At 38.3% G+C, this 16890-nt stretch overlaps 1 protein-coding gene across 3 annotated transcripts in view; it reads right to left on the reverse strand.

Annotated features, from left to right (window-relative positions):
- LOC106142273 (disintegrin and metalloproteinase domain-containing protein 22) overlaps positions 1-16890 on the reverse strand; it is a 421117-nt gene that overhangs the window by 4643 nt on the left and 399584 nt on the right. For 2 of the 3 annotated variants that reach the window (XM_060954904.1, XM_060954905.1), the window contains exons 19-27: positions 9774-9927; positions 7501-7639; positions 5960-6109; positions 4946-5017; positions 4633-4691; positions 3754-3962; positions 2828-3054; positions 1880-2014; positions 786-1025 (exon numbers count right to left, since the gene is read on the reverse strand). In XM_060954904.1, coding sequence (XP_060810887.1) covers positions 786-1025; positions 1880-2014; positions 2828-3054; positions 3754-3962; positions 4633-4691; positions 4946-5017; positions 5960-6109; positions 7501-7639; positions 9774-9927 — 1385 coding nt within the window. Of the gene's footprint in view, positions 1-785; positions 1026-1879; positions 2015-2827; positions 3055-3753; positions 3963-4632; positions 4692-4945; positions 5018-5959; positions 6110-7500; positions 7640-8205; positions 8312-9773; positions 9928-16890 lie in introns of all 3 variants that reach the window. The other variant, XM_060954903.1, reaches the window with a different exon arrangement.

Here is a 16890-nt window from a genome sequence, read left to right on the forward strand (position 1 = left end):
GGTCAAATAAGTTATATGAATAAAATTGTGCAAATGTTTGTATTAGTTTTTGAAACCTGGCAACCCTCCTTCCTTTGAAGTAACGGCGGCAACGCAAATAATATAACAACAAAATTGCAATTGACGTAAAAATTATCTGAGTTAGAGACGTAATAAACAAAATGACGATTTTCATATAATGTGATTAAATGTTGTACATATATCAATTGTCTCTGTTTTTGGTGACTTGATAAACAAAAAAATCGTCTTTATCACTAATGAAGTCATCATTACAATAACTCAAAAGTAAATTTTCGAATTAACCAAAGCTTACGACATTCAATTAACATTGATCAGTCCTACACTATTCATATTAACTAAATACGATCATTATTTCTTTACAACCAAATTTGAATAATAATCGCCAATATCCTACTAATACTATAAATGCGAAAGTTTGTGAGTATGTCAGTATGGATGTTCTCTATTAACTACTGAACCGATTACGATGAAACTTGGTATGTAGGTAGCTAAAGACCCAGAATAACACATAGGCTACTTTTTATCCCGGAACTCCCGAGGAATTAATAGGATTTCCTCTAGCCTCTAGTATATATACATATAAATCATAGAATTCAACTACTAAGACACGATTCTATTCGCACCTTGTGTTAAATTTAAGATCTGTTACAATGGGACTGACATGTCTTAAAGACAAAAGTGCCTTATTTAAATAAAAAAAAAAAAAAAAAAAAACTACCAAGACGACACCAATAAAAAAAAAAAAAAGCATCATCGATCCTCACCTCTCGCTGTCGGGCGCGTCTCTCAAACGCTCAGCGTCCGCCGTCTCGTACAGCGCGTCGTCGTCGGGCGCGGCGCGCGCGTGCGCGGGGTGCGGCGCGTGCGCAGCGTGCGGCAGCGCGGCCGGCGCGGGCACGGCGGGCGCGCCGGCGCCGAACAGCGGCGCGTGGTGCCGCCCGCTGCCCCGGAAGCGGGGGTAGCCGAAGCGGGACTCCTCCTCGCCGATCCGCCCGCGGCACCTACTGCACCGTTGAGTGTGGAATGTAGCTTTCACGTTGACTAGTTCATTTATGGTGCCGTGTGGTTCCCGGTACCGTTACAAAAAAGAATAGGACCACTCCATCTCTTTCCCATGGATGTAGTAAAACGCGACTAAGGGATAGGCTTACAAACTTGGGATTCTTTTTTTAGGCGATGGGCTAGCAACTTGTCACTATTCGAATCTCAATTCTATCTTAAAGCCAAACTGTTAAGTGTACTCATCTAAAGGATATTTAAAAACGTTAAAAGAAAATTATCGGTTCATATTTCAGAAAGTACGAAAAAAATTAAATATCAAAATCCACGATCCTAAATACGTCATATCACCCCGCGACAAATACCAAAAGCGACGCGTAAGATTCAGAGGTCAACGACACAATTCATTCAGCTGAGCGATCTCGACAACTCTGTACTTTACTTGATCTTGATACTAGAAAAATAATTTATTTTTTAGACATTTATTTACATGTTTAGTTTTAATTTCTTTTTGTAGTATTGGTCTGTATTAAAGCGTGTGACGTAGTTTTTGAGGGTTTTTTAAATGTGAAAATGATGACGTTCAATTTAAATAAAAATAGGCTCAAACGGCTCAGAAGCATGGGTATAGTATATGTTTAAAAGGATGCAGTTGTTTTAAATGTCAACCTGTATACATTATGCCTACATAAATTCATGCCTCTTTCCCAGACATATGTCTCAATATTGGTTTATTTAAATACGAGTAAGTTTTACACAAACTTTCAGATTTAGACAAACTTCACCCAAATGTACTCGTTATTTACTAAAACCATCACGAAAATCTACTGCAAACGAAGGCTATAAAGGAATAACTCACGGAGGCACTTCTCCCGGCTCGATTCTATAATGTCTATCGGCTTCGGTTTCCGACATACGGATGTCTTCCGAGCCCGACGGACTCATGTGCCTGCTGGAATGGTGCTCCAGCTGTCGAATCAGGTCCTCCAGGTTCCTGAAAATATTATAAAATACATTTATTAATACTCGGTAGCCAAAGTGTGGTTATTTGGTGTGGTGCCGTTATACATACATACATATGGTCACGTCTTTATCCCTTGCGGGGTAGACAGAGCCAACAGTCTTGAAAAGACTAAATGGCCACTTTCAGCTATTTAGCTTAATGATAGAATTGAGATTCAAATAGTGACAGGTTGCTAGCCCATCGCCTAAAAAAGAATCCCGAGTATGTAAGCCTATTCCTTAATCGCCTTTTACGACATCCATGGGAAAGGGAAGGAGTGATCCTATTCTTTTTTGTATTGGTGCCGGGAACCACACGGCACGTGCCGTTATACGTTAAGTTCTTTTCGATTTCATGGCTTTTGTGCCAGTAAAGTCCTGGTTCAGTTCGATATATCTACTTGAGTCAACAATCCAAAAAATCCTCGGAAACCTTTGCCTAAATTAAATTATTATAAAAAATCAATCTAACAGACCATTCTCACATACAGTACCTGTGCGGTTGTCATGTCCCACTTTTCTTATGGTTCTCAGGACATTATATATATACCCTCATTCTTCAATCCATACAAATCCATACAAGTGAAAGTGTGTTTGTTGTCTGTCTTGCACGTCAAAAACATTGAACCGATTTCTAAGAAATTTTAAAGTAAAGTAAAGTAAAAAGAAACTTATTCAAAGAACAAACACCATAACAAAAATACAAAAAAGGAAACAAAAATATGTACAAAAATTAATTTTCCATGCATTCATGTGGTGTACGGAGAAAGACAGTACGGATAGTATAAAATACAACAGAACTTACCTGATTCGTATCGACCCGCACGGCGGCGGTTCATCATCTTCATCATCACCTCGCTGCCGTCGCATATCATCGTGTATTTTCTCCGCACTCGGCACCCTCTCCCTCTTGTACTCGTAGTCCTGCAGGGCTCTGAGGTCGCCGGAACCTCTCGGAGCGCCGCCGGCGGCGCGTTGCGCAGCCGCAGACTTCAACGCCACGATTATGTTCTCGTGGTAGCCGTTCAGATCCTGAAAATTGATATTGTGTTATATAAGAGCTAGTGAGCAATGCGTTCATTATTCCGAATAATATAATCATTATAGTCATTAAAGAAATCATTTATAAGCTATATTACCTACATAAGTCACGTCTATATCCCTTGTGGGGTAGACAGAGCCAACAGTCTTGAAGGGACTGATAGGCCACTTTTAGCTATTTGACTTAATAATAGAATTGAGATTCAAATAGTGACATGTTGCTAGCCCATCGCCTAAAAAAAAACCCAAGTTTGTAAGCCTATCCCTTAGTCACCTTTAACGACATCCATGTGAAAGAGATGGGAGTTGTCCTATTCTTTTTTGTATTTGTGCCCACACGGCACTATACTACCTATTCATTTTACAAGGTACGATATATATAATTTAGGCGACATTGCCAAATAAAATGGATTTTCCTTTTTATTTTGGTTGACTGGAAGAAATCCCGATCGGGATAAGTCCGCCATTGTACATATTCTTCTATATCCAATAACTGTTTTATTTTTGTTATATTTATTTTTATGTGCAATAAAGAGTTTACAAACAAACAAAATAGTCTCTAAAAGCATCATTATTGCAATGTGCCTTTAACAGATCCGATTGCAAATTGAGCAATAAAAGACCACAATTCTGTTAAAAAAAAGGAGGTACTCGTATTTCATGACAAAACTACTTTATTTCTTGTTCTACCTTAAACTTATATTCCATATCAGCCACAGCGCCTGCTGGCTCCTGTCCATCAGACTGCGAGCCAGCCTCGAGCTGTTCAGACTGAGAATCGTCCGCCCACTTGTCCTTGCCGTCCACAGCGCCGTAGCCGTGCTTCTTGAGGATACCCTTCTCGGGCAGTTTGGCCATAGAGTTCGGTGCGACGTCGATGAACGCTATGTCCTCTTCACCTGGAATTGTTTTAGGTGAAGTGTTACAGAAATGTAGTAATGACTTTAGCAATGATGTATTTGCATCACTACTAAAGTCACTGCATTTCGTTCACAACGATTACTTGATTAAGCTGTACAATTTTTTTAAAGTAAGTTAATTTCATTTATTTTTTAAAATCCTTCTTCACCTGGAATTGTGTTAGGTGAAGTGTTACAGAATGTAGTAATAATGACTTTAGTAGTGACAAGCAAATAACAATTTCTTGATGAAGCTGTACAATTTTTTAAAGTAATTTAATTTCATTAAGTTTTACAATTTGTTTTGAAATACTACATACATACTTATATACATATAATCACGTCTTTATCCCTTGCGGGTAGACAGAGCCAACAGTCTTGAAGAGACTGATAGGCCACGTTCAGCTGTTTGGCTTAATGATAGAACTGAGATTTTTTTATTGTTTATAAGCGTGTCCCTTAACCGCCTTTTACGATACGGAGTGGTCCTATTCTTTTTTCTATTGGTGCCGGGAACCACACGGTACAACAACAAACATAAAGATGTTTTAAAAATGTTAATCATTCATTCCAGTGGGACTACCTAACTCTTGAGCAAATCCCAATGAAATTTATTTAGTGATATCAGTATGTGTATTGATTGATAGAAACAAAAGACAAAAACATTTACCTGAATGCGTTGGTTCATCCTCACTTCCAGAATGTACTCTCTTCATCTGTTTGTGATCTCTGTAATTAATTACATAGAATACAATTAGGACGGTATAGAAATCAAACATACATACATTATTTGTTTTAACATCCTCCTTTGTTAAGAATTTTGGTTACCAATTGTGAATATATTTGCATTTGTATTATAACTTGATATTGCATTTGTGAATCTGCAAAATTACTAATAAAAATTGCTATAGTTGAAAATGACGATGATAAAAATGAAGTATTAAATAAATCATGTATTAAAAGGAGTATAAATGATGACTTACGGATATCTACTAGTGTTGCCAGCCCCCGACATGTGGTTACCATGCCTGAAGAAGACCCTGGAGTCTCCACGGCTGCAGGAGTAATGAGGTTTAAGGTTGCGATCAAATTACAGATGAAGTCTAGAAAGCGAATACCTACTAGTAATTGTAGTGATAAGCCACTCATCATAATTCTAGGTGTTATCAGAACTCCTATTTTTAATTCAACTTTAGCACGGGCGCACATTGGAGTAATAAATTTTGAAGTAATATAAGATAATGAAATGTTGACAAGGAGGTAAATAAATTTTAATCATGTTGTTGATGGCAATATAAAAATGTATAATGCTGAAGTAGATTTGAAAGCAGCTGTCCTACCTACAGTGGTTCATGTTTATGCAATGTTTGGTAATAATATGAAATTGAAAGAAGATTATGATATGAACTGACATAATGTGCACCCGCTCTGAAAAACATTAGAATCTACATAATTCATTAAATCTATTGTGATCAAAAATACAGGAAAGCGTGTCGGTTAACTTGAAGACGGTGTTGTGCTCGGTCATACTAGAAACACACCAAATTAGCTAACTCCACAAAAAAAAACCTTGTCCTTAAAGCGTTAGGAAGCCGTGAGAAAGCGGGACAGTGAGCGAGAAAAAAGAAGAATAGTATAATAATAGCGGTGAGGAGCCTGGTGCCCGCGAAGCTTCGACGTACCTTAAAAGGTTTCTGTTCAGAACACCAGATCCATAAAAAGAGGAAAGATAATTTTAATTTGGATAAACTTGGTTGTAGTCCAGTCGCATTTAGGGAATCGAATGATTCCATTTATGTTTTAGAGAGTGCCTGTGTTATAGACTTTTAAAATAACAGCAGGGTAATTGATAACAGTAGAAATATAGCAGAAAAAGAAACCAGACTGGGAGGAAACTAATTATGAAATAATTGGGGTTAATAATTATCATGTGACTGGACAGTAACGAAGGAGGATCAAAACAAAGAGTGGTATTGTTGATGTTGACATGTCTTTACCTGACTGTGTTATTGAAGGAGTGCATTTTCCCGCCATCCAGCGAGATGTCCTCTTGAGAGTTGTTGGAGGTCGTTGATCCCGCCGCGAAGCTCTTCGCGATGGGTTTCTTCACGTATGGAGGGTCGTACTTCGGCAATGTACTCTTTTTCCTGAGGCAGGCGTGGCGTGGGAACGCACACTCAGATCAATCGATTACGTTTACAAAATCCAAAGGAATCGGGAGATCGCGATCGGAATCGAAAACACCTTGATAGAAAACTTTGCGACGGGGCTCGCCGGTGTAGTCGTTCCCGATTACTTTGCAATGAGATCAATTTGAATTACGGAAGGAGCAAAAGTTGAAGACCTTCAATTCCAATCGAATCGAATCAAACACAGCCAATTATAAATTATGTACGTCGAGTTCGTCATCTTTTCTTCCGTTCCTCATGAATTTTGACAGCAAAAACTGGTGCTTTTGGATATGGATAGATCAATTTCAGTATTGATACATTTTCTTTTGGATTGGACTGAATTTAGCTTTTCGTTTCATTCCTCATGGGAATTGATGTCATGTGGAAAAATATCAAGAGTCTGACCTTAATTAAGTGATGTGTAAGAATCCTTCCAGTAATATAGTATTGGTCGTAGGAGTGTAGTACAAGTGTTATCTAAAGCTTCAGATTTTTCATTGTTTTAAGACTGTTTTTTATTCATAGAATCCTATCATATCTTACCGGAAAGATCCTATGTTTTCTTATAAGTAACATTAGGCGATTCTAACTAGATAGAGCTGCTTGAAAGAAGAATCCGTGCATCGCACATTCGCTTCTCGTGCAATAGTTAGTAAGAATTTAGTGGTAGTGATAGTGATTGGTGACATTTGTGTCGAGCGATCTATATCTTCTCCTTTTTGGCAAAATTATTCCGTGTACATACCTTGGCCGTCGCTAACTTAGATTAGCCACAAACCAGCGCAAGCAGGACACGGCAGTTAACTCTGTAATTTGCGTTTAAAAGTTAGCAATCAATAATAAATCGGAAGATATAGACGCGAAGGCGTCGCCGGGTCGCGGTCGTGGGCGCCCGGCGACGCGCCGACCAAGAAAGGAAACGAAAACGAGTCACAGTTCACATAAGCCAATGCATACATCCAAGAGCCCAGAATCTTAAGGGTTTGCGTCGAGTTACTCGAGTACAACGAGGAAAGCCCTGTCGGCATCGGCATGCAGCGCGGCGGCCGGACGGCGGCGGCTGCGGCGGGTGCGGCGGCGGCGGGCGCGGGCCGACATCCGGCCGCCGGCGCGGACACAGAACCACAGATCAAATGCAGTTGTGGCGCGCCTGCACTCGCCGACGCGCCACCCGCCAACTAGCTCTACGATCACAACGTAAACGACAAAAATCTCCAAAAAATTAAACAAATAAAAAGAAAAAGAAAACAACCGACGTAAAAAACCAACAGAATAACTAACGTCTAAAATAAACATACAAGTATACGAAGGTGACGATTTAAATTTCTTCTTAAAGACTACCTTTGGTCTGTTTTCTGCTCACTAACCTTAGGCACAGGGAGAAGTTTTTGTGTACTACGACTGACCTGTAGCAGAGAGCGCTCAGGGCAAATACTATGAATACCCCCCCTACCACAGACATGAGCACCGCCACGAGGAATACCGTGTTCGAGCCGTGGTAGTTCTCTGCGCCCAAAGAGAAGGGTGTGAGTGGCGGCCAAGGGGCGGTACGCCACTGGTGGTGTGCGCGCGAGTTTGCCCGAAACGATCAGTGATGGAGGACGAGGTATATTGCATTAAGTCGGCTGAAAGAGTGCTTCATCAGATTCAGATGCGCTTTGAACAAATCTTAAGTCGACTGAAAGAGTGCTTCATCAGATTCAGATGCGCTTTGAACAAATCTTTAAAAACTGTCAAGTGGACAGGATTTGATACCATTTCTTGTAAAGTAAATTAAAATGGTCAAACTTGACTGGTTCATTTACCCGACAAACGAATTGTCGCTGTAGTTATATTCTCGCGATAAATATATATATTGTATTGACATATTCGCTTACAAGCATTTATCTAATAAACTGATCATTTCGCGCGGAACTCGCCCGCAAACCACCAGAAAGGTATCAGCCGAAGCTGTGACGTGACGTCACGGGCGCGGCCGGCGCCGGCGGGCGGCGGGGACACGACACGACACGATACGACACGACACGACAGGCACGACAGACACAGTGCAACACCGAGTTACCGGTCGTTACCTGAAGCAGTACGCCATCCAGGCGAACCCCACGAACACAGACAGCACGACAGCGAGCAACAATATCACCATGTTCATTGTGCTCATCTTATTCCCCTCGTGTTCACCTGTAAGAGATGGGTCCCGCGCGTTAGCGCCGGCGTCGCCCGCGCCGATAGCCACGCCCTATCCGAGCAATGCTTACTCTGTGCCACGCCAGCGAAACGGCCGAACTGTTCCTTCTTTTTTCAAACCATTCGAAATTTGAATTTATGGTTCAGTTTAAAATAAAAAACTTAAATAAGGAAGCAGTGCTCGGATTTTTTTGGCCAGTATTTCATAAAAAGACAGTAAGGGGGAAAATAAATGGAAACGACAGACACCTGAAATCATAAAGAAGGTACATAGAGTATTATCATGTGTAGTGTTATCAGTAGACAGAGAAGAATACAGAGTAGGAGATACGAGGGAAGATGTGAAACCAGGATTTCAATGTATGTGAGCCATCTTTCGCATTTATAAAATGGCATATTGTGAATCTCTTATTAGTACTAAGTTTGTAACTTTTTGAACATGTATGGTGTTTGGAATTGGTAATAGCTCTTGGAAACTATTACAAACGCATTTCAAGTTATCTAAATCTGGCTGCAAAATGCTATTGAAATTAACAATTGATACAATTATGAATCTGCAAATGTTACGCAATCAGAATGAATATTTTGTGTTCCTGTGAAAAGCGTGTAGTAGCTCTTTAATTACTTTTGATGCAAACTTATGTTCGTGTACCTTCATGTTCTTTATATGTATATTTAGAAGTCCCTTCAATTCTTATATTAAAAAGAGTTAGTTTATGAGAAAGTAAGATTAAACTTTTCAAGACCGAATACCTAAATAAGAAAGAAAGAAAAAATATTTATGTATACTATATATATAAAAAATGTTTATTATACTAGCTGTGTGCCCGCGACTTCGTCCGCGTGGAATAGTTATTTCGGGCATCATTGAGCCCTCAAGGATGAATAATTTTTCCCGTTTTTTCACATTTTCCATTATTTCTTTGTTCCTTATAGTTGCAGCGTGATGTTATATAGCCTAAAGCCTTCCTCGATAAATTGCCTATTCAACGCAAAAAGAATTTTTCAATTCGAACCAGCTGAGATTAGCGCGTTCACACAAACAAACAAACTCTTCAGCTTTATAATATTAGTATAGCTATCAAACAGAAACATTAACAACTTTTGTACCAAAAATCGCGTACATTTTGCATAAGTTTTCATGTGATAGGATTTAATGTTTTTAATTGGCTAAGGCCGTGTTAAAATGTGCATCAAACCCACAGAGTACAGTATAACGAGGCCTTTACTTATGACTATCGCCAATTCGTGTAATTGTAGTGTATTGTATTTGTAATGTATACTATATTATTGTAATTTGTAATGTATACTATATTATTGTAACTTGTAATGTATACTATATTATTGTAACTTGTAATGTATACTATATTATTGTAACTTGTAATGTATACTATATTATTGTAACTTGTAATGTATATCTACTATATATGTATATCCTACACTGGGGTTGACTCACCATACGGTGTTTCCTTCTTGGTCATGTTGTAGGCGGCTTTTGTTGAGTTGTCCGGGACGTAGGGGGTGGGGGAGGGGGGCAGGGCGTCCGGCTGGGAGCAGTCCGGCCCTGTCCAGCCCCGGTTGCACACGCATTTGTTGAGGTTTGAGCAAAGCTGGAAATAATGAGAATATATACATATTTGAATTAATAAATTTAATGGACAATTATTAATTTTAAAGGACGACGTTAAAGGCGACAATTATAGGCTGATAAACTTGGGATTCTTCATATAGGCGATGGGCTAGCAACTTGTTAATATTTGAATCTCAATTCTATCATCAAGCCAAATAGCTGAACGTGGCCTGTCAGTCTTTTTAAGATTGTCGGCTCTGTCTAACCCGCAATGGATATAGACGTGACTATATGTATGTATGTATGTAACACATTGACATTTTGCATGACAGATTGACATTGACTGCACAAACAAGAACTGAGAGGCGTCAGGAGCTGGTAGATGACAAAATGTCTCATAAGATATACCAAAATCTAGTTTGGGCTGTAATTTGTTGCTAAATTCATGTTATCACACTTTTTTTCATCATGGACATAAGCAGAAACTATGGATTTTTGTCACTCTTGCCGAGTATAATAATAAATATGTATATACGGGACAAATTACACAGATTGAGTTAGCCTCGAAGTAAGTTCGAGACTTGTGTTAGGTACGAGATACTAACTCTACGATACTATATTTTATAGATAAACATCCAAGATCCAGGCCAATCAGAAAAAGTTCTTTTCTCGTCATGCCCTGGCCGGTATTCGAACCCGGGACCTCCGGTGTCATGTGTCGGTGAGTATGCTCGCCTAGTTTGAATTTATTCCGATTAACTTCCCCTCCTGTGGAATTCCTTTCATAATGCACCCTTGTACCATATAAAAGACCTATATGTAGGTAGGTACATATATTCAAATATCTACTCAACGGTTTGGACTGTCTGTTAATAAAGTCAGTCAATTAGTCAAATATCTTTCGAAACATAATTTAATATCATTTCGAATCATAATTTTGACGGCCTCTGTGGCGCAGCGGTAGTACGCTTGCCTGTGACACCGGGGGTGGTTCGAACCCGGCCAGGGCATGATGAGAAAAGAACTTTTTCTGATTGGCCTGGGTCTTGGATGTTTATCTATATAAGTATTTATTATAAAATATATTATCGTTGAGTTTAGTATCTCGTAACACAAGTGTCGAACTTACTTCGAGGCTAACTCAATCTGTGTAATTTGTCCCGTATATATTTATTTATTTATTATTTATAAATAGGGTGGGTCGAAAAAGAAGAAATAACGATAACGAACGAAACACCGAAATAACATAACGACCGCCATTTAAAACAGGTTAAGGTTTATTCCCACTAACAGGTAACACGACGGCATGTAATCTGTCGGTAATCAAATGTGAATTACAATAGTAATCCGCACGGTAATCAACGCCGCATTAATTAAGTGGCAGATGTGTCATAATTACAAGGTGTAATATTAACAGTATCATTATTCAAAAATGTTAATTTATATTGTAAATTTTGTACATACATACATACATTTAATCACGTCTTTATCCCTTGTAGGGTAGACAGAGCCAACAGTCTTGAAAAGACAGATAGGCCACATTCAGCTTAATGATAGAATGAGATTCAAATAGTTACAGGTCAGCCTATCGTCCAAAAGATGAATCACAAGTTGATAAGCCTATCCCTAAGTCGCCTTTAACGACGTCCATGGGTAAGAGATGGAATAGTCCTATTCTTTTTCTATTGCTGCCGGTAAAAGAATAAATATGTGTCGTGTAGTTCCGAAACCTCACATTACTCCTAGTGTTTATTATTATTGCGCTGTAAATCTGTATTCCACGAAGCGGTTCAATTTCGCAAACAGTCTGAGAGCTCAGCTGTTTCTGATCTCATACAGTTCCCGCGGGATTGACGGATCTCAAATCAAACGGATTGCAAACTTTAATATGTTTCTAAAGGAGCACACTGTACTATGCGGCGCTGTATGTGGCTTCAGTATTGTAAGCGTGTAAAATATGACTGTTAATTTTCAAGATAACCCTTTATTTTTTAAAACTGATCATTTATTCATTCATATAATCACGTCTTTATCCCTTGCGGGGAAGATAAAGCCAGTATTCTTAAAAGCCACGTTCAGCTGTTAGGCTTAAAGACAGAATAAAATAGTGACAGTTTGCTAGCCTATAGATATAAGCCTATCCCTTAGTCGCCTTTTACGACATCCATGGGAAAGGGATGGAGTGGTCCCATTCTTATTTATATTGGTACCGTAAACCACAAGCTACACTTTAAAATTGTATGTTTGAATGGTTATCTACCTACACGACATCATAAACTTAAGGAGAATTTAAATAATGTTGGTGTAATTTACAATCTGTATTTTTTTTTGATGGCGCAAAATTCAGGCGGGCAAAGTTGCGATGTAAAGCTAGTTTAGATATAAAACGAACACTAGTATTAAACGTCATATCTGTGACATAATATAACATAGAGTATTTTGTAACAGAGGTGCCAAAAACCAGCAGATAAATCGGATTGCACGCGCCCAATGTAGTCACACGAGACTTAACCACAGTTGCCTGTCCAATAACGTTACCTTGCTCTTGACAGACTCCAAAAAAGGTGAAGAGACTTGTTTTATAATATTTTTTAATTAATGTCACCATTTTAAAGAATGTATGTTAATTAAAATAGTGAAAAGACCAAAAATGATTTTTATTAGCCGTGTGGTTTCTGGAAATTTAGAATATAAATAAATAAATATATACGGGATAAATTACACTGCTTGAGTAAGCCTCGAAGTAAGTTCGAGACTTGTGTTACGAGATACTAACTCAACGATACTATATTCTATAAAAATACTTATAGTTATAGATAAACATCCAAGACCCAGGCCAATCAGAAAAAGTTCTTTCTCATATTGCCCTGGCCGGGATTCGAACCCGGGACCTCCGGTGTCACAGACAAGCGTACTACCGCTGCGCCACAAAGGCCGTCAATCACTCCATAGCTTTGTCGTGGATGTCGTTAAAGGCGACTAAGTTAGGCTTATAAACTTGGGATTCTTATGTAGGCGATGGACTGGCAACTTATCACAATTTGAATTACAATTCCATCATGAAGCCATACAACTAAACGTGGCTTTTCAGTTCTTCCAAGACTGGTAGCCCTGTCTACGCCGTAGGGGATATAAACGTAACTAAATGTATGTATGTTTGTACGCTTTTCATTTATTTTTTTTGGACTGTCACTTTACTTGCAGTTTTTTACCTACCTAGTATTCGATAGAAATTTACTTAAATCTAATATCTTGTTTACGTCAATCAATACAATATTTCACTGAGCGCCAGTAAGAAGTATCACAATATGTGTGACGCCATATAACATAGAGTATTTTGTAACAGAGCTGCCCAAAACTGGCGAACAAATCAGATTGCGCGCGTCCGATGTAGTTACACGAGGCTTGATTCGTCGTTGCCTGTCCAATTAGGTACGTTTACCTTGTTTTCTTTTGCGAATTCCCGTGAATTTCAAGTATTTGCCAAATCCTACTGGAATATTCTATTTTTACGTTGCTTCCCGGTAAAGAAGTGTTTCCCCCTGAGATTTGATATAAAAATATGACACATTTTTCAGTGATAAGTCTCGTAATAAATAAATATATACGGGACAAATTACACAGATTGAGTAAGCCTCGAAGTAAGTTCGAAACTTGTGTTACGAGTTACTAACTCAACGATACTATATTTTATAATAAATACTCAGATAGATAAGCATCCAAGACCAAACTGAGAAAGTTCGTTTCTCATCATGCCCTGACCAGGATTCGAACCCGGGACCTCCGATGTCATAGACAAGCGTATTACCGCTACGCCACAGAGGCCGAAATACGTCTTTGATTTTAAGTACTGTGATTCTGTTGTAAAATATGTTGACATAGTATATAACTCAATGTTATAACGTTATACCTACTTAGTATTTTTCATGATCTCGTTAAAATTAAAAGTTCCTGTGATTGAATGAAATAAACTGATTCTCTAGTTCAAATCAAATCAAATATATTTATTTTGCAACACAGGTTAATAAAGGCTGTTACATATTTGTCATCATCGCTGTGAGCTGTCCTAATGGATGTACAATACGTCCTTACAAGGATATGTCAAAAAAATGTAAAAACGAGTCAACAAAAAAAAAAAAAACAAAAAAAAAAAAAAAAATTGAATTATGTACATTCTGTTCCATTTTTAAAATTGCGCCGGCTATGTGAAACTTCTAAATTGAGCATAGGTACTCGTATCGCGACGAGATAACCGAGTTAGTTCCGCCTAGTTCGTCGCTCGTGTAAATCCGTGCTTCGTGCATTTGTGATCCGTCGAGTTACGGCACATCCGAGACAAGAGCATTAAATATGTACTCACTTACCCATGCCTCTGATGTTTAGTGGCTTCCCACAATTGGGTGGTCTGGGACTAGATTTTTTTTTGGTGCAGTATCATTCTTAAACTATCATTTTATACGCATATCATCATCATCATGGCGACCTTTTGAGGTCTTACGCTCTTAGCGATCTTGTGCCCGGATTATATATAATCACGTCTTTATTAACAGTCTCGCAAAGATTCGGTCTTTGCCACGTTCAGCTGTATGGCTTAATGATGGAACTGTCTAGTCCGCAAGAGATATAGACGTGCCTATATATAAATTGTAGAATTTTGATAAATTGAAGTCAAAATACAGATTAAAATCGAAATCAAGAAAGATATAATCTAATTCAGAACAGTTATAAGAATCACGAAAGCAGTCACAATCTAATCTGATTCAGAACAGTTATAATTCTACGAATTTCAAATGCCAATTCGAAATAGACGTTGAAATTCATGTAACAAGACAAGTAACAACGTACTAGTTTCACCAAGTTCTCACCCAAATCCGCGACTCGTGATTAGCTACGTGTTCCGACCTAGTACACGTACGAGTACGCTATACCTGTTCCATTCAAAGTACTCGTACTCGTACTAGGAACACTAGAAACTACTCAGAACTTCTCACTATTCGGACAAACATTTTGGATAATGTTTCCAACTTGGCAGATTCGGCTGTTGGATCTGTTGAATTGATACTTGAATAATTTTGAGATAGTTTGTATTAAATTTATAGAATAATTAGTTATCGGATTGTTAGGATTTAGAAATGGAACTGTAATATAATAATGCTAACTAATATTATGAATGCGAAAGTGAGTTGTCGATGAAGCGAAAGAAGGGATCGTGGCAAGTAAAAAAATTTAGACTCTGCCTACTTCTGCAGGAAAGACTGTCTCTGTGACGCAGCGGTAGTGCGCTTATCTGTGACTGTGACATAGTAGGTCCCGGGTTCGATTCCCGGCCAGGGAATGATGAGAAATGAACTTTTCTGATTGGCCTGGGTCTGGGATGTTTATCTATATAATGTATTTATTGAAAAATATAGTATCGGTGAGTTAACTTAGTAACTTACTTCGAAGCTAACTCAATCTGTGTGATTTGTCCCGTATATATTTATTAAGATACATATAATATAGAAATATTTATAAAGTATTTAGTATAGGGGTCGGTGGTCGACTCGGTAAGGTAAGAATAATGCTTAAAATGCGTGACGCGCTGAAAGGCACAGATTCGAATCCCAATTCGGCCATGTTCCAATGGCTATTTTCGAAAGTTGTGTACATAAGTTTGAATACTAACCGATGCTCTTACGTTGAGGAAAAACATCGTGAGGGAACCTGCATATGCAGGAAACTGTATGTGTGACCATGATCGATCCAATATTTGACGAAATATTCGTATTGAAATAACTAGTTCTATATTCATTCATGTTTTAATGTAGACAATGTGCATTCGTCCATGATTTAGATTTAAGAGATCTATATTTGTATATTGACGTCCGATGACAATACTGCAGTTTAGTTTGTTCCACTGCTTTTTCTACACATACGCTTTGGAAGCGGTAGTAGTTATAATTAGATTTAAGTGATGTGACGTCAATAAGTGATACCTTGTATGCAATTTTGAAAATCAATCTATTCTATTGTATTCTATTAATACGGGTTCGGTGTACCGGCAAATGTTTCGGAGGACAGACGGGAGTCGCTTCGTGTAAAAACCTGATTCACCCAATCCTGGGTCCATGGTCAAATTCATACAAAGGTTCTTCTCCAGGGTGGTGAGGATGCAACCTATTTTATGTATTATGATGTTTTAAGTAATTAATTTGACGTCAACCAATGTTGTGAAACCAAACGTTTTAACAATTATTAAGCGATATGTAGTATCCTATAATAATGAATAAAAATTTTGAATTTTTGAATTTGAATTTTGAACTGGAACCAAAAAGCCAGGAGTAAGAAGAATTATAGAGTTAAATATGTATGTATGTATGTATGTTTCACTGTAACTAGCAACCACAGTGCAGTAACTGCTAGCTAACTCCTAAACTTGGACAATGCGACACGTGTTTAAACTCAGTGTAATTACAGACTTTAACTTGAGAATTCATTTGCACAACGTTACGTCAGTATTGTAATGTAGATTAATTAGGAAATTTATTTTGATGATAAATAGTGTGTATTTATAAACTACCAAAGGGCGGCCGCGACTTCGCCCGCATGGAAATACCATCATTCCCGCAGGAACTTCGGGAAAAAAAAGCTATAAAAAGATAAATAGCCTATATGTTGTTCTGGGTCTTCAGCTACCTACACACCAAATTTCATCGTAATCGGTTCAGTAGTTTTTGCGTGGAAGGGTAACAAACATCCATACTGACATACTTACAAACTTTCGCATCTATAATATTAGTAGGATAACGAATCGTAAATTTTTTGAGGTTTACATACATACTTATAATCACGTCTATATCCCTTGCGGGGTAGACAGATCCAACAGTCTTAAACAGGCTAAAAGGCCACGTTTAGCTGTCTAAACTAATATCAAAATGGTTTAAGCCTTAATCGCCAAGTGCTTATTGAATCTAGACTTAAGAGGTATTACTAGAATTAATTAAGCCTAGAATGGATCGCATTA

Source organism: Amyelois transitella, chromosome 5 (assembly GCF_032362555.1).
Source record: "Amyelois transitella isolate CPQ chromosome 5, ilAmyTran1.1, whole genome shotgun sequence".
Lineage (NCBI taxonomy): Eukaryota > Metazoa > Arthropoda > Insecta > Lepidoptera > Pyralidae > Amyelois > Amyelois transitella.